Below are 23,754 nucleotides of genomic sequence, written 5' to 3' on the forward strand. Positions count from 1 at the left end.
CTCCAATAGCAGGAGAAACCAGGCGAGGGGACTGGGGGAGCCCTAGGGGTAGGGTGGCCAGATTTAACAAAGAAAAATAAAGGACATCCAGTTACATCTGAATTTCTGATAAACAAAATATAATTAATGCTTTTATTAATAGTATGTCCCAAATGTTATACAAAGTAGAGCGTATCAAAAAAAAATAAGAGTATTTGCTGTTCATCTGATATCCACATTTCACTGAGTGTCCTGTATTTTATCTGGCAACCCTGCTCAGGATTCATAGCTTCAAGACGAGCCCCTGGCCACCCACCTCCCAACCAGATCCCCGCCACCCACTCCCTCACTCCCCCACCCCCACTTCCCTCCCTAGATAGAGATTCAGGAGCCATGAGCTGAGAGGTATTACAGGCGTAAGAATTCCTACAGGAGCAGAGGGGTGGAAACAGGGCCTGACAAGGAAAAGACAACTGATGAATTTAAATCAGTGGAGAAGTTCATGTCTGTGTGTGTGTCAAGATGGTTAGAAGGACACAGTGTCTGGGGTGTTCACAACCACTGGTGCCCTTCTATGCCGTGTCCACGTGTACACACATAAACTAGTGGACATCGCATCCATGTGTTACAGAGTGGCCGTGGCCATGGCCGTTCACACCAGCTGTCGAGTGCTGCATGCACAGCTGTGTGCCGAGTCTGTGTGCCCGTGTGTGACTAGATGCCAGCTCTGTGTGGGAGCCCGTGAACTGGTAAACACTGCCTCCACGTCACCACCCATAATCATTAGAGACCGCGTATCCATTGAAGACCCCCCCACCCCGGGGCCTGACGTATCAGAGACACTCTTCATTCTGTACCTGTCCATAAGAAACCTTTTTTTTTTTTTAAGATTTTATTTATTTATTCATGAGAGACACCGAGAGAGAGGCAGAGACCCAGGCAGAGGGAGAAGCAGGCTCCCTGCAGGGAGCCCGATGCGGGACTGGATCCTGGGACCCTGGGATCATGCCCTGGGCCAAAGGCAGATGCTCAACCACTGAGCCCCCCCAGGTGTCCCCCCATCAGAAACCATTAAACACCATGATGGGATCATAAACTCCAGGCATCATACACATGCCCGCCGTGCACACTGGAAAATAGCTATCAAATCTGTTCTAAACTTACAGCAGTTGCCCAGACAAAAGCAGATGCAGACCATGGGGATGCAGATGCAGCCATACCTGGCTCAGGCTATTTTTCTGCAGAGGGGTTGCTGAGCTGAGGTTTGTCAAGTGGCTCTTACAGGTGGCACATGGCTGCTCACGTGTGCAGGGGCCTCTGGGCAGCCTCAGCACCCACCGCCCCACGTCAGGTCCCCAGAGAGGCAGGAGAGGGAGGGAAGTTTCCAAAAGGCCTACTATGCCAGGTACGAACAGCCTCCTCTGGGGTGTACTAGGATGGGAATCCAGAAGATAGTAGCAGCAAAGGGTGGAGTCGGCCTTTGAACTCTAGGACCAAAACCAGGCACAGGAGAGATGTCCAGTAAGTGTGTTAGTGAATGACCTGGGTGACAAATGCCTTCAAGGAAGGACAAGAAGGATGGGCTGCACTTTCTGGACTGCTCTTTCTGGGTAAATCAAGGAAGGTTTTCTGGAGGTGGTAGTAAACTTTCATCTGGGCTTTGGAAGACTAAATAGCTCAACAGAGGGGAGGGGTGGGCCTCCTGGGCCAAGAGCCAGATGAGCCAAGACACAGCAAACACCCTCAAATGCCAGACGTGTTTTGGAGCCTGGCAACAGGGTGGGATAAACACAGCAAGACTGAGAGTGAGGTGAGAGGAGTCCTTTGGGACAACCTCAGAGAGGCCATGATGAGTACAGGAGTTGGTTGCAGTCATCAATGGGGAGCCATGGAAGGTTGTAGAGCAGGGCAGGGCTGCTGTCAGAGCAACCTTGAGCATGAGCTCCTGGTCTGATCTTTTCTGGTCTCCTTTCTCTCCTCACCTTGTTTCTAGTTTTTCTCCAGGCTCCTTCAGCCACCAGCAGGAGACAGAGGGTCTGGCTATGGCCCCTATGTCCCTGTTGGCTTCAAGTCCAGGGTCTCAACTACTCAGGCCACAGCACTAATTCTCTCCTCCACCGCCTCCAGGCAGGTTGTGAGCCTGATGTGCCTGCGCAGCTTTCAGAGAGAGAGACCAGCCCTGAGGGAGCCAGCCTCCCCTGCTGAAGGAAGGGAAAGTTAGACAAGGTGGGTCCAGGCTGCGTCCCTCACCCGCAGTGTGACCCGGGCAAGCCGCTGCACTCTCAGAGCCTCAGCAGAAACCCCCATGTGCCAGGGCTGTTGGTGAGGCTCAAGCGCCATGCCATGCCTAAAGCACCTGGCTTGTTAGCATGTCCTCTCCTCCCTCTCCCCCTTCACCCTGTCCCCAGAGGAAGGCTGTCACAACACACATGCCTGGGCCGTGCTCCAGAGAAGCTGAGTCAGTAGGTCCGGGGTGGGGTGGAGGGGCTCAAAATTTGCATTTCTCACATGTTCCCAGATGATGCTGAAGCTGCTGGTCTGGAAACTACTCAGTCTCCACCAGGCACTCCCCAGTCCCAGGCCACACCCCATTTAAGTCAGAATCTCTAGGTTTGGGGGTCCGACATTAATATTTTTTTAAAGCTCCCGGGTGATGCCAATGTACAACCAAGTTAGCAGCTAGTGGCTTGGGGAAGGGAACGGGGGTGGCTCAGTAATAATGACAGCAACAGAAGAAGCAGGTACTACTTACCAGGCCTTTACCAGGAGACGGGCACCCACCCAACCAAACACACTCAGTGCGTTCCCTCCCCTCAGTGACTCCATGAGGTGGGTGCTGTTCTCATTCCCAAGTGATACACCAGGAAACTAAGGCCCAGAGAGGGGAGGTCACCTGCCCAAGGTCACAGAGCCAGGAAGTAGCCTTGGGCAAGGCTTGAAGTTAGGTCTTTCCTACCATTTCATCATTTTGTTTTGAACCTTGTGAATTCCCAAACATCCCAGAAGGGGTCTGGTCTGTGACAGGGTGGGAGCATGTGGACTCCCCCGTCCTGTGTGATGCCCCGGGCCACTCACCTGCACACGGACACACAGCCACAGCCTCGAGTGCACACACACACCTGCTCAGACAGCCTCTCTCACTTACTAAGTCACGCACCTGCCCTCTGGGTGCATCCCCCAATTTGAACCCTTTCTGTTTTTTAAATGCAAATAAGGGCCATGAAGCCACCTTTGGCCTTCCTGGGGAAGCACTGGCTATTTTATCTGAAATTTCCTAAGCACCCCAGAGCTGACAGGACCAGGCTGATATGAGCCAATGAAGGGTCAGCTTAATCAGGTAAAGTCACTGTGGGGCATTTGTTCTGAGCAGACACAGCCCACCCCTCACTACATCAGGCTGGAAGAGGGCAAATGTGACCCCTGGGCTCTGTAGCAAGGGGCCTGACTCAGCTCCCAGCAGAAGAAATCTGTGCCTCAATATACATACCTGTGTAACGGGGTGATCGCAATAGAGGAAGAACTTCACGGTTCACAGAGCATTGTCAGAGTCTTGGTTCTGTTTGAGCCTCAAGTGAAACAACCTGAGGGCCCCCAAAGAGGGTGAGTTATCTACTCAGAGTCACACAGCAAGTAAAGATGTATCCAAACCAAGTCTCGGGACCTCTGAGGTAGGGGTGTGGCATGGCAATAGTGGTAGGTCCAGACACGATCTCAGACAGTGGCAATGCTGACAGAAATATCCAGGAAGCACATTCCAGACCCAGAGTAACAGCAGTAGTGGCAGTGTGGTAGTTAGTTAGTAGTAGTGTGGTAGTTAGTAAGGGTGGTGGTAGTTAGTAGTAACAACTGCATCTATGATTTATGAGAGCCAATATATGCCAAGCACCAGCATCTGGGGGAGCAGTTTGTTTTTGTGCTAATGCTGAACTGCAGATGGTAAGTTACTTTTTACTTGAAATCATTTGCTCAGACATCGGGCAGGTTGATCTGGTCAGGCAATGCCCCCCACGTATCAGCCAAATTCAGGGCGCAGGGTTTACTATGGGTCCTCCTGGGTTGAAAGGAATATCTGGTGCCCCTTTCCTGAGAAAGGGACGCTCAGCCTTGTGGGGGGACTCAAAGCAGGGAAGAAGAGGTCAGAGGTCACGTGGATGCTCAGAACACTCTGGCCTCCCAATGGCCAGAGGCCCCTACTTTTGGCAGAGAGCCCAGCCTGTTGGCATGAGGTGCATTGTTTCAATGCCCCACACAGGAAGAGCAGAGCCCTGCCCCCCGATTACCGGGCCCAAAAGTCAGTCCTATTTTATATGTCCCCATTCTCTCATTTGGCCCCTTCACCTCTCACCTCCCTGCACCTTTACCTACTTCTGCGCTCCCTTTTTATCCCGATTTATTATACATATGCTACCTCCTAAGCAGCTTATAAAAGCTTATCTCATACAAAAAGATTTTTAAATGACTTAAGTGAGGAAATTCAGATGAAGGGAAGAAAAGAGAACTAAGATGATGATTTACAGGCACAACACATGCCACTGAGTCCTCCATGCAGCTCCAGAGGTGAACTGCAAATTTACCACGGAGCTACCAGACAGGCAAAGGGAAGGGGGCAACAAGATGAGTTCCATGACCCAAAGTCTCCCTTAGATAACCCTCGCACCCTCACCCCAACGCCTGCAGAATGATGACCCTGCGTGGCACCAAATAGATGTGTCCTCTTCCATGGAGACCATCTGCCCTCTCGCTTGAAGGGCAAACCAGGGATGCTCCAGCCACATTGGCCAGTTCCAAGCCCTTTGGGGTTTCTTCTGCCTTAGCCAACCCCTCTTCCTCCACACAAACCCTTTCACCTGATTAACCCCCCCCACTCCTTCTGACCTCACTCGATTACACTTCCTCCAGGAAACCCTTCCTGGCACCATGGTCTTCCTCACTGCAGTACCCCCATCACATAGAACAATGTTTGGCTTATAGGAGGTGCTCAATAAGTATTTGTTGATTGATCAAATAAGCAAGTGGATGATTGGATGCACGCTATCTAATAGGATTCTAACTACTTTCTTTACCTTGAGAGGGGTTGAATGGGGGGGGGTCTCTTTAGACCGGAGGATCCTGGGGGCTTGGCATCTAGAGACAGGATGCCGTAGCAGATCATCCAGCCTCTGGGTGCCCTCTCTCTTCCCTTCTCCCTAGACATCCATTCACTTCAGCCCACCTATAAGAAAGTCACTCCCCCCACCAAAAAAAAGTCACTCCCTCTAGCCCTCTCTGCACTTTCTCTTCCTGGCCCCCAGTTCCGTGCTCCGGGTCCAGACAATACAGAGGCTCTCCCTCCTCCTGAAAGAACTTAAGCTGGTGCTCACTCTCCCCCAGGGCTTTCCTTAGCAGGAAACATGTCCCCAGAGCCAACATAAGGCCAATGTTTGGGCCAGAGAGCTCTCAGTCACAAGTTCTGGCTCCCTGGGGTCCATGCATATAACCTTGCTAAGCCAGACATCAGGATTTTCATGTGGAATTACCTGAGTTTTTAATGTTTGCAACAAATTATTTGTTAACACCATACAGGTGTGCAACTGACCAAACAAGACATCTTTGATGGCCTAAGGCTGCCATTTGCGGCACTCTGGGCTGGGTACAAAAGAGCTAAGAAGAGAAAGGCATTCCAAGCAAAGGAGTGAGGACTGACAGGGGCAAGGGCTTAGAGGCTGGGGAAAAAAATCCAAGGGCACCTGGGTGGCTCAGTCAGTTGGGTGTCTGTCTGCCTTCGGCTCAGGTCATGATTCTGGGGTCCTGGGATTGAGCCTTTCATCAGGCTCCCTGCTCAAGAGGGAGCCTGCCCCTGCTTCTTCCTCACCCTCTGCTCCTACTCATGCTTGCTCTGTCTCTGTAGTGCTCGCTCACTCTCTCTCTCTCTCTTGCTCGCTCTCTCTCTTAAATAAATAAGTAAATAAAATCTTCTAAAAAAATCCAGTTGTGCCCAGGATAGCTGGATAAAGAGGAAATTTGGGGCATAGATTCTTCAAATATCCAATGATAGCAAGCAGCCATTACAACAAATAATTCCTGTACAACCAAAGTTTCCCGTGCCCTGCACTTGGCTTTCTCCTGTTACATGACTAATAGAACACACAAATTCTGATCCCAGTAGGAGAATTTGCACAAGTTCTGGAGGATTTTTTTGTTTTTTTGTTTTTTACCATGAAGGTACAACTACTGTACCTGTACAATTTACAGAGAGCTTTTGCAGACATTCCTCTGTGTATGGCTCACCACAGTCTAGGGGTTATTTTGCTCCCATTTTATTAATGAGGAAACTGAGTCTCCTAGGGATGAAATAATTAACCCAGTATATCCACAAATCTGGCTCCTTACTCGGTGCTCTGTTCTCTGCTTCTTGTGCAAAAAGAGATTTGTGTTGGAACCTCACAACCCCACACTGCTTCTTACATCAATTCCCAGCCACTGTGTTTCTGAATTTTCAAGGCCTTGCTGGCTTTGTCCAGTGATATTTGACACAGAATGTTAATTTTTAATATGCTAAATGGTGAGATGCTCCTTAATCTAAATTGAATCTCCAGCACCATTCATCTTTCACACCACCTTCTGTTGTTTCTGCTCCCCAAAATCGTTATGTCAATTTCCAGCCAAAAGGCAGGGAGACTTCAAGATTCCACTCCTGGAAGGGCTGTAGTAGGTGAATTGGACAGTGGGATATCCCACCTCTAGGTCTTCAAATCCAGTAGCTTTGGACACAAGGTATCAGAAACACCAGACATCAGCCATCAGTCAGGCCAATCCTTCATGTCACATGTGGGTAAATTGAGGTCTAGAGAGGATAAGAGGCTCATCTGCACTCATATGCCCCTTCCACTGTACCTGCCCTCACCTTGACCACCTCCTCCCCATATTACTGAAATCCCACCTGTCCAAAGACTTCCTCCTCCAAGAGGTCATGATTATCACCCAAACCATCTAAAACTGGGTGATAATCACACAGTATCCTTACCCAGTGTCAGACACAGCACTGTGCACCTACCGGGAAACATCCTGCCAAAGCCTTAACCAACCTCATGGAGCAGGCCCTACTGTGACTTGCATTTTTATGGATGGGGAAACTGAGGCACTGAGAGGTGAAGTCTTTTGCCCAAAGTCACTCAACTGGCAGGATTTGAACCCATGACATCTGCATTTAAACCCCATCTGAGTTCTTAGGGCTTGGTATCCCCAACTCTAGCTCGACCCACCTTCCGCTGAGAAGAAGAAGGTGAACGAGATGTCATGGCCATTATCTGTCATCTCGGTCACCCATCGTGAGCCTCAATACCCAAGGTTCCTATCTTGGGTGTACACACTGGGGTGTTTGTTGTGGGGAAACTGCCTCACAGTTTCTAAGTAAGACTGGCCCTACAGAACACAAATATTTTTATCCATGAGTTGTTATTTCTGAAAAACAGAAGGGATCTCAGAAACCTGTAGGGAGCAGGGCAGGACATGATGCTGGGGAGGGAGAAGTCCAGGACAGAGGAGGAAGAGTTAGAGAGGCTGTTCTTCTCTGGCCCATCCCCACTCTCCCCTTTTCTCCAGCCCAGAGCCTTAACAGTCTCACACCAGCAACCCCCAGGTTGAATCTAGCTCCCAGATGTGTTGTATTTGGCCCTGGACTGTTTCTAATGGGGGGATTTTAACATCAAATTCCAGGTGTCCAGCTTCTCTTGGAAGACTGCCACACTGGGTTCACATTCTCCCACAGGAGCTAAGAAAGAGCTGGCCCCTTAAGACGGGCTGGGATTCTTCACTTTGGCCCAGTCCCCACTATTCCCAGTTGCCTCCCGCCCACGCACTTCACTCATTCTCAAAAGTTGATCAGTCCCACAGCTGTGCAGATTTGCAACCCCTGCCCTGTGCTCTGTCCTAGGACCCAGGATCTCAATGCCTGGCCTGGACAACAAGAACCCCTGAGCCATGACCAAACTCCCAGAACTGGAGAATACTCATGTATTCAGCTGGTCACCCTGTAGACTCCAGAACATCTGAATCACAGACCCTCAGAAGAGTCACCTCTCTCTGAATCAATCAGATGGGCCCAGGTGATAGGCTGACCCCAGACTTGCTAAGCTGCTTCTAAGTGAAACCATTTTTCTTTTTAAGTTGCCATTATGACTGATACACATTTTTTTAAAATATTTTATTTATTTATTCATGAGAGGCAGAGACAGAGGCAGAGGGAGAAGCAGGTTCCTTGTGGGGATCCCAATGCGGGACTCGATCCCAGGACCCTGGGATCACAACCTGAGCCAAAGGCAGACGCTCAACTGCTGAGTCGCCCAGGCATCCTGTGAAGCCATTATTTATACCAAATCTATGAAAAGCCCCCAGATGTGAACCATCCCCAGCAGGACCACTTCAGGACCTGCAGACCTCAGAACCCCTGGGATCCTCAGGGTCCACCCATGGTATTGAACTCTTCTACTATCAAGATGAGGCTCAGAGACAGGAACTGACTAGTCAAGGCCCAGCAAATGCCTTAACAGGCCAGTGTTGACTAGTCATGGCCCCTTCCCTCAGAGGCCCACCATTCTCCCCAGTTCTCCCTTCTTCCTTTTATCAAAACCCACTCCCAGGAAAAAAAGCCTAAAACTCATTCACGTCATGGTATCCAGAACTGACGATGGCTTCCTTCTTCCAGGAAATCTAAAGGAATTGGAGCTTTTACTTAAAGAAATGAAGCCCAAGTGGAATAATTTTAAATGTTGACTATGGGTAGAATTGGACAAAGGAAGGAGGACAAGGAACCTTCCTGCAGTTCCTAGAATCACACTATATCATGCCGGTTTGCTCTCTACTTAGATGACCTAGATGGCCACCCCAGCATGGGCTGGTAGAGGCAACATTTCCACATGCTTAGGACAGGACTGACTTGAGTTCTGAGGGCCCCAAGGCGGCTCTAACCCAGCAGATTGATCTTGTGAAGGCCTCAATCAATTTTCCCATCCATATAATAGGTATAGCCTAGCTCTGGGATTCCTGATTCTTACTGCACAGGAGGACATTGGCTCTCCAGAGCTTATCTGTACTGCTAGGCCAGTGTGGGATCACCCCTGGAACAAGCCACCCCTAGGCTTTCCCATACTGTCTCAGCCAGGATGGCTTTTAGAGGCTCCCAGTGGAGGTCTCACTCTCAGCATCAGAGGAGGCTTGTACCCAGAATCCAGACAGGGGACATGCCTGTCTCCCTGTACCCCTGACCATAGGCTGTTGGACTGCCGGACCACTGAGCCCTTATGTCCATGAGCTGCTGGACTGTTCCCTTCTCATCACTCTCCCCAGCATGCAGCACCCAGCACCTGGCTAGGCCCACAGTGGAGGCCCAAGAAACAGGTTGAATAAACCAATGGATGGATAAGCTAACAAATGACTGGTAGAACTCTAGAACCATATGCTATTAAACCACTAGACCCCCATAATGATAGCAGCGGAATGTTCCAGGGCTCCAACACTAGCATGCTAACAGTACTGTTCTAGGGGTCCTTCCATATTTCCCCTTCTCTGAAGTGGACTGAGGCCAGAGTCTGATGGGGGTGTGCCTCTCCCCAACCCCTCCGTACCCACTCTCCAGCTAACCTCATTAAGCCACAGATGAGCTGGGGTTAGGCTGGCCTCAGGGACAGGACTGACATTGCCCACTTGTGGGGGGCCCATTTGTGCTGCGTTCCTGGTGATGACATTCATGCCAGACACATAACACTTGGGCCTGTCACCCGTGCATTCAGTGGGTAGAAGGATTCTAGGGTAGTTGGTGGCCTCAGTGCCAGGACCCGAGGGACAGGAAGCAAAGCCATCTTTGCCCCCAAGGGACCCAGGTAGGACACAGATCCAGTGAATAGGTCAGCCCTGCTGGTGAAGGTCACCTAGGGGTGAGGGCAGGGTGCTGCTGACTGCCTGGGGCGGAGGGGAGTGCTGGTCAGCAGAGGCATTCTGAGAATGGACTTGCCAGTATATACGGAAGCAATGTCTCTCTGTGGCTCTCTGAACAGCATGAGCCAGGCAGGAAGTGTGCCCAGGCACTTGTAGAAAAAGTTAAGGGTGACACCAGTGACTTGGGGTGATAAGGGTAGTATCAAAGGAGGGAGAAAAGCAAGGATGAGTGCTGGCCTCTCTTCATCACACACTGGAATCCCACCACGCCAAGTTTAGCTCTCAGGCTCCTCTTCTAGGCGCAGATGTGCCCGGGGTGATTTGCCAAGCTTTTGGTCACTCACACTGTGGTGTGGGTGAGTTTGGGAGGGGACTTACAGACAGGCAAATAGAGCTGGGAGGAGGAAAGGGAAAAGGCACAGCTGACCAAACATGTGGCAAGAGGAACACACGAGCCATGCCAGTGGAGGACTGGCCTGGTCTGGCTGGGAGCAGGCCAAGTAGTGGAAATGCGGCTGCAAACATGGCTTGGAGGGTCACATCGAGAGTGCCAGGCTGAGAAACATGGGCTTTATTCTAGAAGCAGTGAGGAACCCTCCAAAAGCTGCTGAGAGGATCGTATTGGTGAGTCAGGGAGAATTGTCTGGAAGTGAAGAAACGGTGGGTTGGAAGGTCACTGTGTACCAGCCCTGCATGATGAGGACTGTGCTTTACCCCCTGGTTTATAAGATGAGCCATGACCACTAGCCTCGATTGGGCGTCTGACAGCCCCCAGGAACCACTTGAGCATGTCACCTGTGTCCACTGAGAGGTCAACTCCTCTGGGAGGATGCTCTGTGTCTCTCACTGTTCTATCCTAGTGTCTAGAACAATGCTGGGCATATAGTAGGTGCTCAACAAACATTGACCTCATGGATTATCTCATAAGATGCTCACAACCATTCGTGGGCTAGGTACAGTAATCTGCATCGCAGAGGAAGACAGTGAGGCTCAGAGAGATGGAGGCACAGGCTGGGGTTCAAACCCAGGCAGAGGATTCCGAGTCTGCTCAATGGGGAGGGAAGGAGGAAACACAAAGCAGGAGCAAGGGTGTGGTGCACGGTGGGTCTGGCGTTGGGTAGTTGCTTCCTGTGGCCGCCGTAACAAAGGACCACAATTCGGGTGGCTTAGAGTAAGAGCATTTAGCTCTCACAGTTCTGGAGACCAGAAGTCTGGAAACCAGGCATCAGCGGGGCTGTGCTGCCTCCTGAAGCTTTAGGGAACACGCCCTTCCTTGCTTCTTTGGGCTCCTTCATGAATCTGGCATTCCTTGGCTCATGGCTGCCTCCTGCCCTCTCTACCTCTACGTCACATGGCCTGTGCCCTCTGAGTCTGTGTCTTCTCCCTCTGTCTCTTAAAAGGACACTTGTCGTTGGGTTTAGGGCCCACCTAGATAATCCAGGATGACATCGTCCCAAGATCCTTAACTTAATTACGTCAGCAGAGACCATTTTCTTAACTAGGGTCACATTCACAGTTTCTAGGAATTAGGACGTGGACATACCATATGCGGAGGGGTGGTGGTATTCACCCCACTACATTGTGTCTCTGGCGTTTCACGGGAGCCCACTCTGGGCCTGAAGCGAGTGTTGGGCGCTGGCCTCTTGGGTAGTCCCTGCAAGTTTCCTGCCTTGTCTCCCCTTCTCTGTGCTTCGCCACAGGGCCTGCCGCACACAGGCCCAATCCTGAGATCGCAAGCATCTCTCTCAGGCCGCCCAGGCCAACCTCTCTGCGCTCTGTCCGCAGGTTTGCCAGGCACTGCTCCAGATCTGGAAAAAAGAAAGCAGATTTTTGGGCAAAACTTTATACCTCCAAAGAAGCCAAAAACCTTCCTGCAGCTGGTGTGGGAGGCACTGCAAGATGTGACGCTGATCATCCTGGAAATTGCGGCCATCATCTCCCTGGGGCTGTCCTTCTACCACCCACCTGGAGAGAGCAATGAAGGTAAGACCCCCCACTCCCGAGCCTGCAACACGCAGGCCCAGCCACGCCTGAGGGTACCCAGGGCTCAGCCGAGGCTCCCTCCAGATGGGGAAACTGAGGCCCAGGAGGCAGGGCCTGACCCACATCCCCCACTTCTCCTATGTGTGAGATGCAAGGATTGCACCAACGCTGAGAATAACTACAGTGAGCATGTACTGAGCACTTACAGTGTGCTGAGCTCTGGGCTGAGTAGTCATCCTCCTAATACCCCATGAGGTAAGGGCCATGATTATGCACATTTTAAAGATGAGGAAACCAAGGTATGGAGAAGTGCATTAACTCGCTCAAGGACATGGAGTGGGTGCCAGACCTGCTACCACCATGGGTGTGGCTGCCCAAACTTCCTCCTTCCAGTCCCCCTCTTGGATCATATCCTTTGCACATTGCGTGAGAAGGACTCAGCATCCATGCTGCTCCTCCTCCCTCACATTTCCATCCCAAGATTGGTTCAATATCATGCACAACTCAAAGGGCTGGCGCTAAATATGTTTTCCCACATGAGGAGTCCCTGTCTCAAGTGGGCTTCCCAAAATCTGTCCTGAGTTCTGAATGGGGACTCTGCTCTGTAGGCCAAGGAAACACTGTCCCATTCATCCAAGAAAGGTTCTGGAGCAGACCCACTCTTCTCAAAGTCAGAACTTAGGACTTCTAATGGAAAACCTCAACTTTAATTCTAGAAACCGAGCACCTGCTAAGGCTAAGGGCTAGGGCTTTATCAACTCGATAATTCTATCTATCCTTTAAAATGACAAAGTCTTTCAAACCCATGTCACACGATAGACAGACACACACACACACACATTACAGGATAAATGGGATCACATAAGAGATATTATTTTGTTGGATTTTTACAATCCAGTTTTTCATTAGTAGGATATTATAAACACTTGTTATTAATTATCATCTGGCATTTTTTTAATGAATGCCCTAAAAAGATAATCCTACTTTGTTCATTACTTCAAGCAAGCAAATAGAAAGTGAATAGTTTACAAGAAATACCTATCATGGGCCTCATTTCCCCCAGGCGAGAAGGTGGTCTCCGCAATTCCTTGATCATCTGTCCCCTCACCCTCTCTCAAGCCTGAGTTCCCCAAGAAATGAGATAAACAAGTCTATTAGGCCAACTACCTCAATTTTATGTTATATTACTAAATTGCTTTTTATCCTGCGTGACCTCTTTCCAGAGAGGAAATACAAAAGAAGGACACATCTCACAAGACGAAGTCAAATAGAAAGTCAGACAGGAAAGGAATGGAACAAATAAACTCACTATATTTGCTACCATGATTGGGATTTAAATTTGACTTTAAGCTTCCTGGCAGCCAAGGCAGAAAGAGAATTAGGATGACTTGCATAGCTTGAGCTATGCAACCAGGAGGGAAAACAGTTGTTTAGGAAGATAGTATGCTCCCTGACAGTGAATTCTGGGATGAACTTTCACATAGGACATTATAAGATGATGCACATTGGGAAGCAGTCTTTGCAGGAATTTCATAGAAAATGTAGAAGAAGATTGTACCTGGCTATTGGAATAAAACTTATGCGCAAGCATAATAATAACGATCATTCTTCTATTTTTATAGCCACCACTAGTTGGGAGTATTTACAGTAGAAATTAATTTGATCATCACAACAACCCTGTGGGTAGGTGCTGCTATCATCCAGGAGCCGAGGCCCTGAGACAGTAAATGACTTGCTAGGTCACACTCTAAGAAGCAGCAGAACCATGAATCAGACCCAGACATTCTGGCTTCTGAGCCCACGCTCCTATCCCTCGGCTGCATTTCCTCAGGAAGGGATGGGACTGTGTCAGTGCCACCCGGGTAAGTGGCTTCCTGTGACCCAGTTTAGTGCAAGATTAGAAGTCAGAGGGCAGATGGTGGAGGGGGTGCAGTAGGAGCACGGATTGAGCTTCTAGGGTGTGCCAGGAGGAGCCTCCCCACAGACAGCCCTCCAAACAGATGGCTGCAACCTCTTCCATCCTAGAGAGGGGGAAACCAAGGCCCAGAACAGTGAAGGACTTACCCAAGGTCACGCAGCTTATTAGGCAGTAGGGATGGATCTTAAACCCATGTCTTCTGGTGCTTTCTACTGCCCCACCCTGTCTCCAGCTGAGACGCCAGCTCAAGCCAAGATCTGTGTAGATGAGGGAAGCTGCACATATTCTGGCCCCATAGGGCCAGTACAGTTCCTGTACTCTGTGGCTATATGTAATCCCCGATATCCAGGACCCAGCCCGGGCTCTGAGTCTTGGACCTTCCATGTTGCCAGAACCATAGCCCGCCAAGTCAGGCTCAAGCTTCATTAGTCATGTCCAGAAGGCTGCTGGTGATGGACTTCCAGGCTGTAGAGCCTTGCAGCATCCATAGCCCTCTCCTGTTTGCTTTCTTGACTCAGGGGCCTCCAGATACTTGTCAGAGGTCACACGGGATGTTCGTAGCAGAGCTGGGATTGGGCCCAATTCCCTGCCCGTGACAGCTCTCCTAGTGTCTGAGTGTCAGCAGAGTGACAGACACATAGTAGGTGCTTAGAAAATATGTGTGTCTCTTCCACTTTCGAGGGCCTTTATTTGATGCCAGGATCCAATAACCATCTAGAAAGTAGCTTCCCTGTTTTACTGATGGACAAGTAGAGATAGGTCCAGAGAGGCCAGACAGGTTCCCTGAGGTCAAACAGACAAAAGCCAAACCCTACAAATCCCCAGGTCCAGAGAGAGCAGCTGCAGGCTCCCAAGACCCTGTGGCCACAATCTGCAGAACCTGTGCTTGCCCCAGTCTGAAGGGCCCCAGAGGAGATCTCAGCACAGCCTGCCCAGAGCCCCCTTCCTCCCCTCCCTTATCTCTCCTCCCTGATTGCACCAGGGATAGCATGAGTTGTTCCCAGGGTCCAGCAGCTCCTGGTAGCTGAAGGCCTCACCCAGTAATCCATAGCCCCACTTTCTGGCCATGCCAAAGCACTGTGTGACCATCAGATGCTTCTTAGAAGGAAGTAAAAACCAATCGGCTTTTGCCTGCAGAGAGGCCTGAAGGACCCAAAGGGCTCCTTGGTATTGAATAGACGAAAGCAACAAGCAGGGTTGGGAGTCAAGGGAAAAGAGTGAATCCTGTTCAACCACCATACCCTTGGCTTCCAGAGTCAGTCCAAAGAGAGTAGTTCATGGAAATGGAGAGCAGACACGCTTATCATGTATCCAATATATGCCAGGCCCTTAGAAGGCTCTGGGCTCACAAAGTCATCCCACATTATAGCTTTTCAAACTGAAACTCAGAGAGGCCAAGTCACTTACCCAAGATCACACAGCAGAGCCTAGATTCGAAATCAAGTCTTTATAATTCCAGAACCCAAAGGCTTTCCATGGTCCTGGGCTATTTCTAAGTGTCCTGAATGCTTGTAATTGCTATAATCTGTAATGGGGGAGGCAAGGCATTGACGAAACATGCAACAGGGAAAGAACAGTCTTCCCATTTACAAAGCATGTAGCAGAGGCAGAGAGTAACAAAAGTCCCATAAAGCAAAGCACTGGGGCTCTATCTCAAGTAACTCCCCTGAAACCCAAAAAAGCACATCACCATGGACTGGATTTCAGTTTAGCAAGGTTCACTGGACTCTCCCAGTCTCTGGGACTTCCACTGGTGTCACTTATGATGGTTGAGGAGCACTCTCGTTCCTCTCCCTGCCCCCATCATCACATGGTGCTGAACTCCAGCTGGGTGTGGAACTCAAATGCATTCAAGGCTGTCTGTGGACCTCGAATGCATTTATACACCCTGTACACTGGACAACAAGAAACAGCACCTTTAGGAATCCTGGGTGGCTCAGTGGTTGAGCATCTGCCTTTGACTCAAGTCATGATCCTGGGATCCTGGGATCTAGTCCCACATCAGGATCCCCACAGGGACCCTGCTTCTCCCTCTGCCTATATCTCTGCCTCTCTCTGTGTGTCTCTCATGGATAAATACATAAAATCTAAAGAAAGAAAAAAAGAAAAAGAGAGAAAGGAAGGAAGGAAGGAAGGGAGGGAGGAAGGAAGAAGAAAGAAGAAAGAAAGAAAGAAAGAAAGAAAGAAAGAAAGAAAGAAAGAAAGAAAGCAAGCTTCTGCTCTGTGTTTACGTGTGCTTGGTAAGGTGAATGCTTTACATAAGGCCCTCCCTGAGTCCTCTCAGCTACCTGGGCCTGTCCTCACCCCCATTTTGCAGATGAGAAAACTGAGGTGCAGTGGTTAAGTAGCTAGGTCATAGGCACACAACAATGAAGTGGCACCGTGGGGATTCAAACTCAAGGCTGGCCTGATGTCGGTTACTGTTAGCACGAATATGATGATCATTAGCACTAAAAGCTGGTCCAGTTAAACAATTTAAAATTATTGGAAAAGTCTGAAATTCCAAAAGAAACAAAGAGTGACATCAAGGACCTTGTGCAATGAAGTGGTTGTTTATTAACCTGCAGGGAGTGACTGGGTCAGTGTAAGCTGTAGAATTTTCCAGTGACACATGCTGCTGGGTTGCGTGATTCTGGGTTGGCCAAAGCTTAGGCCACCAGCTAGCCTTGACCTCTATGCCTCCAGGAGCTGGAAAACATTCCCTGATACTACATGGCCCTCTTCTCATGTTGCCTCTGACCCCCAGCCTCCAGCTGGGGTCTCTCAAAACTGTTCTCTCTTCCTTGGGACTGAATTGGACTTCCAGACAGTCAGCCATGGGTCTTTGGCACGTGAGGGCGGCACATGTCAGAAGGGGCCACTGGGTTCAGGTACAGTAGGCAGGCCAGGTCCAGGATCAAATTCCAGGCCTAGATTCAAACTCCAGATCTGCTGTGTGACCCCAGGTGAGTATCCACCCCTCCCTGAACCACTTCTCTTGGCCAGCTTGAGAATTAAAATAAGTACTTGGTGCAAGTAATTGGTGAATGGTCCAGTCCCCTGCCCAGGTGCCCTGAAAGGGAACACCCCTGAGTTTTCCAGCAATGGAGAGTCAGATGCTGCTCAGTGTCACTTTCCATGGAAGAGGCTGTTCACCACCTTCTGTCGGGGAAAAGAGTCTGGGCTAGTTCTGCTGCAGCAGTTCTGCTTCACTCCTGTGAAGAAGTTTGGAGAGATCTAGGACTCAGTGCTCCACGGGCCAGACCTGAAACCTTTATATCAGATGTGTCTGCTCCTTTATTTTTCTGTTCATAGGGGGACCCTCGCAGGCATCAAGCCATTTGGGGAACCAGACTGGGAGGTTCAATGGTGCAAGGGTGTAGGATGCTGAGTCATGTAGGACAAAGAAGCAGCCCGCAGCCTGGAGTGTGGGTGGCCTCGCTGTGTAGTAGGGCTTCAAATCCAGAAAGGGCTGCATAAATGCCATGAGCCCTGGCTGGAGCTTCCACTGTCCTTTCCTGGAACCTGGAAGGAGGTCTCTGTGACTCCCATTTTGCAGAGGAGGACATTGCTACTCAGGGAGGAAGAGTGAGTTCCCCAGGATCTTACAGGGGCAATGGTAGGATTAGAACTAGCCCGTTGGAGGACTGGCCTGGAACTGTGGATCCTGCCCCCACCCCTAGCCCCACCCCTAGTCTGCTGTCTGGAGACGTGCCCCCCTGGTTGCTGGAAGCATGGAAGGAAGCCCACCAGCAAAACTGCACTCTAGACCCTAAAGCACATGCAGTACTGATCACCTTCATTCTCTTACAGCCCCACTTTTGCTCTTTTCTCATGAATTAGGCCTCTCTCTCCTGTTCTGGGTCTGTGCTGGAGCCGCCAAGGACCTCACCTCATTGAAGTTCAATCCTCACAATAGGCCTCCCAGACAGAGCATATCTGTTCCTTTTTATAGATGTAAAAACTGAGGTTCACAAGGTGAAGTCATTTGTCCAAGATTTCACACCTAGAACAAAGGCAGGAAACCAAAGGGCTTGCCACCCAGATGCAGTGAATCAATTGGATCAGGTTCATCTAATGATCAGTGTTTTTTTTTGCTTGGCAGAGCTAGGATTTAAATCCATCCCCGTGGGCTCCTCCTGTCTGGCTGACCCCACCCTGCCTGCTTCCTTCTGCTCTCTGCAGGATGTGCAACGGCCCAGGGCGGGGCAGAGGATGAAGGGGAGGCAGAGGCAGGCTGGATCGAGGGGGCAGCCATCCTCCTCTCAGTCATCTGTGTGGTCCTGGTCACGGCCTTCAATGACTGGAGCAAAGAGAAGCAGTTCCGAGGCCTGCAGAGCCGCATTGAACAGGAGCAGAAGTTCACCGTGGTCCGGGCTGGCCAGGTGGTCCAGATCCCTGTGGCTGAGATTGTTGTTGGGGACATCGCCCAGGTCAAATATGGTAAGTGTCCCAGCCACAGTGCCAGGACTAGACCTAGTGTCTGGGCAGAGGTGGGACAGGATAGGCAGGCAGACCCAGAGAGGCTGGCCCAAGTGAGGGGGTTGGTCCCTGAAGGCTCATTCTGAGCCAAGATATCTTCTGAGATCCTTTGGGAGGTAGAAGGCTACTCCCTAAAGGAGGTAGGATTCCAGAATCCACTTAAAGACAGAAATGGCAAATCCATGGCACATGTGTTACTAGTCTCAAAAACCTCCACCTGTAGCAGATGTTACTAATCAATCACAGCTCAGGAGCACCCGGGTGGCTCAGAGGTTAAGCATCTGCCTTTGGCTCAGGTCATGATCCTGGGGTCCTGAGATCGAGTCCCACATCAGGTTCCCCACGGGGAGCCTGCTTCTCTCTCTGCCTATGTCTCTGCCTCTCCCTTTCTCTCTATGTCTCTCATGAATAAGTAAATAAAATCTTTTTTAAAAAATCACAGCTCAAAGCATAGATACAGAAGTCTTCTCAACATAATACTCCAAGGACCACTAACACTCAGAATGGGTTTATGAGATGCAATCCATTTCCTACATCTGATTTGGCTATTGATGAGCGGTTGTTGGGCTAGAGAAGGTGTTGTAGGGAGTGGACGTGGATGAGCAAACATTCTAGGCCTGTGATACTGCCATGGAGACAGTGGTCAGGCCTAATGGCATCAAAGAGTTTAGGCAAGACATGCCCTGGGTAAGTAGATGCAGAAGATGGGGGAAAGATTGGAGTGCCCTCTTCACTCTGCCTTAGGAGGCTTGGTTTCCTTTGATAATGTGCCTGTCTTAGGGTCTCCTTAGCATAGTGAGGACAGACTAGTTCCTTCCTAAACAACTTCCCAAACCATAGTTGAGATCAAAGAAGCATGAATCGTTGAGAAAATTGGACCCCAAATCCACAGCAGGCTACGAGAGCATTTTATTAATGGAAACACATACCCACTTGAACTAGGATTGTTCTTGGGCCCAGCCTCAGTCCTCCAGGCCTTGTGCAATTCACCTTGGCTCCAGTCTTTAGACGCATATTGACCTGTGATGGGTGCCATCTTGGTTGCCACACCCTGAGACCTCTAGGCAGCCAGTCCCCCAGTAGTGAACTTAACCTTGCAATCGTACCTTTAAAGGAATGTTCCAAGACCCTCCAGCCACCTGAGATCCTGCTGACTCTATTGCCCTTCCTCCTACCAGGTGACCTCCTCCCTGCCGACGGCCTGTTCATTCAGGGCAATGACCTCAAGATTGATGAAAGCTCCCTGACAGGGGAGTCTGACCAGGTGCGCAAGTCCGTGGACAAGGACCCCATGCTGCTGTCAGGTGAGATGTGGCCCAACAGTGGGCTCAGTCCCATTGCCAGTTCCTACTTCTGTGCTGCGGGGTGGGGGGGGGGGCACCCGTGTCCCCTTCATGGGGCTGGAAGTTCTCAGAGACATTGTTCTTGGCTCCAGATCTCCAGCCAGCTCAGCCCCAAATGACAACTGCCTCTCTTTCCCCCAACAAACATACTCTGAGCCTACCATGCACTCAGCACTGCTCTAGGCCCTAGAGGTAGTACAGTAAATAAAATCAACAAAGAATCCCTGACCTCACAGAACTTACTTCCTAGTGACTTGGTCTTCTGGAAAGTGAGACACCAAAGCCTATTCTTATGAGGGACAGGAAAGCATCAGTAGGGTGATGATTATTTTGAAAAGTTTTCCAAAATACTAAAATACCAACCTACCACGTGCCAGGCACTGGGCTGGGTGCTAGAGATATAGCAATGAGTGAGGCTGATGAGACCCCTGCCTGGAGAAGCTTGTGGTGTGATGAGAAGAGGCAGACATTGCGAAGACTCCAGAGGGTGGTAGGCGTATGATGAAAATAAATCAATGATGGGAGGTAGGTGGTGGGGGAGGTCAGGGGAGGCCGTGTTTGAGCTGAGTGGTGAATGATAAGAAAGAGCTGGCTTTGTAACTTTGTGGGGAGAAAGTATACCAGGCAGAGAGAACAGCAAGTGTAAAGGCCCTGAAGCGGGAAGATTGTGAGCAGGATGGAGAGGGTGGAGGGCCCAGATGTCAGGTCTCATGGGCCATAGTCAGGAATTCAGAAATTTTCTAAGTGTGTTGAGGATCATCTGAAATAGTTTTAAACAGGGAACTGATCACATTTACATTCTTAAAATCTCACTCTGGCTGCTGCAGGGGGTAAGAGAAGAGGTGGAAAGACCTTGCAGAGGTGAGGCCCCAGCTGAATGAGACACCCCCTTAACAGGGACACACAAAGGGCCTCCTTGTCCAGCACTCCTCAGCAAACGTCCTCCAGGCATCTGCTCTGGTCCAGGTCCAGCGCTGAGCACTGAACCCATGATGATTCAGAGCCTTCCCTTGCCCAAAGAGCCCCCAGCCCACAGAGGCTGGGAACAGACCTTTGAACAAACAGCTAATTCCACAGTAGAGGAGCAAGGAAGATGGGAGAAAGCCAAGAAAGGAACAGAACTACTCCAAGTGGAATTGAGCTGGGTTTTAAAGGGCAAGTAGGAGCTTACCAGAGCTGTGGACAAGGGCCTCTTAGCTGAGGCAAACGTGTGCAAAGACACAGAGTTCTGAAGGAATATGGGATGTCCTCGCAATACAAAGAGAATGATCAACGGGTCTGCAGAGTAGGATGGATGAAGACATTATACCATTGTAATGAAATAGAGACTCTGAGGAAGGGAACAGGAATCATGGTGGTCAGGGAAGGCCTGTCTGAGGAGGTTACATTTGAGCTGAAACCAGCACAATGAGAAGAAAGAACATTCTAGGTGAAGGGACAGCAAGTGCAAAGGCCCTGGGGCCCAAGGGATCATAGGAAGCTTCAAATGCCTTCTTGGAACTTAGGGCCACATAAGGGTTATGTAAATGGACATGGCCCTATGGCCCTGGTTCTGACCTCTGAGCTGAAGTGGTTGGCAGAGAGGCTATCATCCCTGGGAGAAGTAGCCTACTCAGTCGTCTGGATCACTGGAAGTCAGGTGGAGGCACTGAGCCTAAATGGATGGATGACAAAGGTTCCATACAGTTTAGAGAAGGGAGAAGAGCGTAGTTGTTACCTTGCAGGAGGCTGAGGGGAAAAAAATGTTCAGAATCACTGATTTGTATCATAAACCAGCCAAGGAGATGGGCACAGGTGCAGGGGCACTCTGGAAAAGACTTAGACTGGGCAGAGATGGAAGGGAACACCAACTTTTTTGGTTTTCACCTGTACTACTAGCTGGAAGCCCAGGTAAATAGTGTAGACCCTGGGCCTCTGGATGTCAGGAGAGGGCAGCCAAGGTCTCCTGCGATGTCCCTGTGGGCAAGATAGGGCAGGATGCACTAGAGGCCAGGAGATTCTGATGGGTTTTTGCTGATTCTTGAACTGCTGGTAATCCAGTTGCCTTCCCTAGAGCTCCATCCTGTTTCATTATGGAAAGTGTGCCCATTACCTTTGCGGAGACCATGAGTGCAGGGAGGGTGGCAAAAAGAAAGCAAGAGGCAGGACCCACCAAGCTCACCAGAGTGCAGGGTGAGCTAGGCTGAAGAAAGTGACCCCTGGCTGTGAACTGTGAGCTGGTGTTCAGAAACTGGGAGGGGCAAGTGGCTTAGGCCAGGTTCACGGGGAGAGGAAGGAAGGGTGGGCAGAGAAGGAGGTGTAGCCAGCCCAACAGAAGGCAGTGTAATTGGAAAGAGAAGAATTCTGTATGTCAGAACCATTCTAGGACAAAAGAGGCTGCCTGAAAGGTAGTGAGTTCCTGGTTACTGACTGTGTGTGAGCAGGGCTTCCACAGGCTGTGGGGTGCTGGGGGAGTGATAGAGTAGGCCCAGGCACTGAACAGCCACTGCATTCAGTGCCCTCCTAGGCACGCAAGTCACAGGTCCATCACACTCACCCTCAGCCTGTACCTCTGCTGCACGCACACTTGCCCTGGTCACTTTGCCATCCCCTGCTGAGGTGCTCCCTCTTCCTAGATGGCCCTCTCCCTTTCCTGGCTACACATTTAACTCCTGTCCCTTTGCTCTGGCCTCACCTCCTCCAAGAAGCCTTCTCTACCCACCCCTGGCATTGGGCAGTCACCCCCCAGATGGCTTGGGACTCACATTTCACCCATGACACCCACACCGTGCTTGGCCCATTGGAGCACAGCGCCATGATGCTGACTGATTTTGCTCAGTGCACACCATCTCAGATAAATTAAGGAGTAAAATTCATCTAGCCCTGCCTCCCACAGAGATCTAATGGTCTCATTGTGTGGGCCCATCCATCCTTGGCCCTGTACAGACGGACAGATGCCATCACACTTGTGATTTCTACATGGATCCTCTCACCCAGACCTGTGCAGCAGCGGGGAGCCCTGAGTGTGAAGCTACCGTGAGGTCATGGCCAGCTTCTTCCCTGGGGCTCAAGCATTGTCTGTCAGAGAGAGGAAGGAGGCGAGGCTATTGTAGAAAAGGCTGGGTTGGGCTGGACTGAGGCAGATCTGGGCTTTGGAATGAACTCACTCTGTGGCCCTGGGCTTTTATGCCCCTTGTCTTGACCTGTGAGGACAGTAGGGCTGCTCTGGTATATGGTGTAGGTGAAGCCCCTACCTGGCCCAGTGCTGCCAGGTGGGTGCCCACAGCAGGTTGGTTCCCCTCCGCGTTCCTCAGATGGACCCCGGACCTGGGGGGTGAAAGGTCTGGGTTCAAATCCCTACTGCTGTCATTTGCTGGAAGACCCTGGACAAGCTTCTTACCCTGTCTGTGCCTCTACTTCCTCGCTTGTCAAACAAGGTGACCCCAGCTCATGAGGTTGTGTCAAAGCGTCTGTTTGCCCCTCTCTTCTCTCATCTTGAACCTTTCCCCTCTCCTGCTCTCTGAGCTCTCCCCCACCTCCTCCCCACCTTCAGCCTGCATGAGCCTACTTCCTCCAGGGCATTTCCCCTGATTGTTCTCTTCCCTGGTGCTATGAACTCTGGATGACTACCCTCTGGATGCTCGTTTCTGGGCATGACGGACACCTCAGATGCTTTCCCTGTGCTGGGAGGGCTTGCTGGGCCTTCCATATGAAGGATCCCCGGGAGAGACAGAGGGACCTGGCTAGGGGGACCTGCATGGACCTCATGGTGGTTCAGGAACCCCCTCGTGGTGTCTGACACACTGGTTTAGCCTACAGGAAGGCAGAGAACACTCTGGTGCTGGGTCAGCTGGCCCAGCCATGCCCAGCCTGGAGCCCCGGACAGGTCCATTAGCCCCCATGCCGATGTCTGTGCCATTGGGGAGTCGCTGGGGGGCCCTTCCTCCCGCCTACCCCACAGGGCTGTTGTGGGGACCACATGCGTGGATGCATGTGCCGTCCTTTGTAAATGGTACTGCTGTGAGGTGCCATGTGGAACAAGCATAGCATTTGGAAGCAGAACACCCAGGTTCCAGACCTCTGTTGGCTCCAGCTGTGACCTCTGCCCCTCCAGTCCTCAGTCTCCCTGTCTGACAAATGGGGACAGACCAGCCTTCAGAAAGACTCAGGGGTCCCCAG

At 50.7% G+C, this 23,754-nt stretch overlaps 1 protein-coding gene across 14 annotated transcripts in view; it reads left to right on the forward strand.

Annotated features, from left to right (window-relative positions):
* Window positions 1-23,754, forward strand: part of ATP2B2 (ATPase plasma membrane Ca2+ transporting 2) — a 373,765-nt gene that overhangs the window by 278,144 nt on the left and 71,867 nt on the right. For all 14 annotated transcript variants that reach the window (XM_038565641.1, XM_038565640.1, XM_038565644.1 and 11 more), the window contains 3 exons: window positions 11,677-11,874; window positions 17,957-18,214; window positions 19,432-19,557. In XM_038565641.1, the coding sequence (XP_038421569.1) occupies window positions 11,677-11,874; window positions 17,957-18,214; window positions 19,432-19,557 (582 nt within the window). The remainder of the gene's footprint in view (window positions 1-11,676; window positions 11,875-17,956; window positions 18,215-19,431; window positions 19,558-23,754) is intronic.

This window comes from Canis lupus, chromosome 20, assembly GCF_011100685.1.
Source record: "Canis lupus familiaris isolate Mischka breed German Shepherd chromosome 20, alternate assembly UU_Cfam_GSD_1.0, whole genome shotgun sequence".
NCBI lineage: Eukaryota > Metazoa > Chordata > Mammalia > Carnivora > Canidae > Canis > Canis lupus.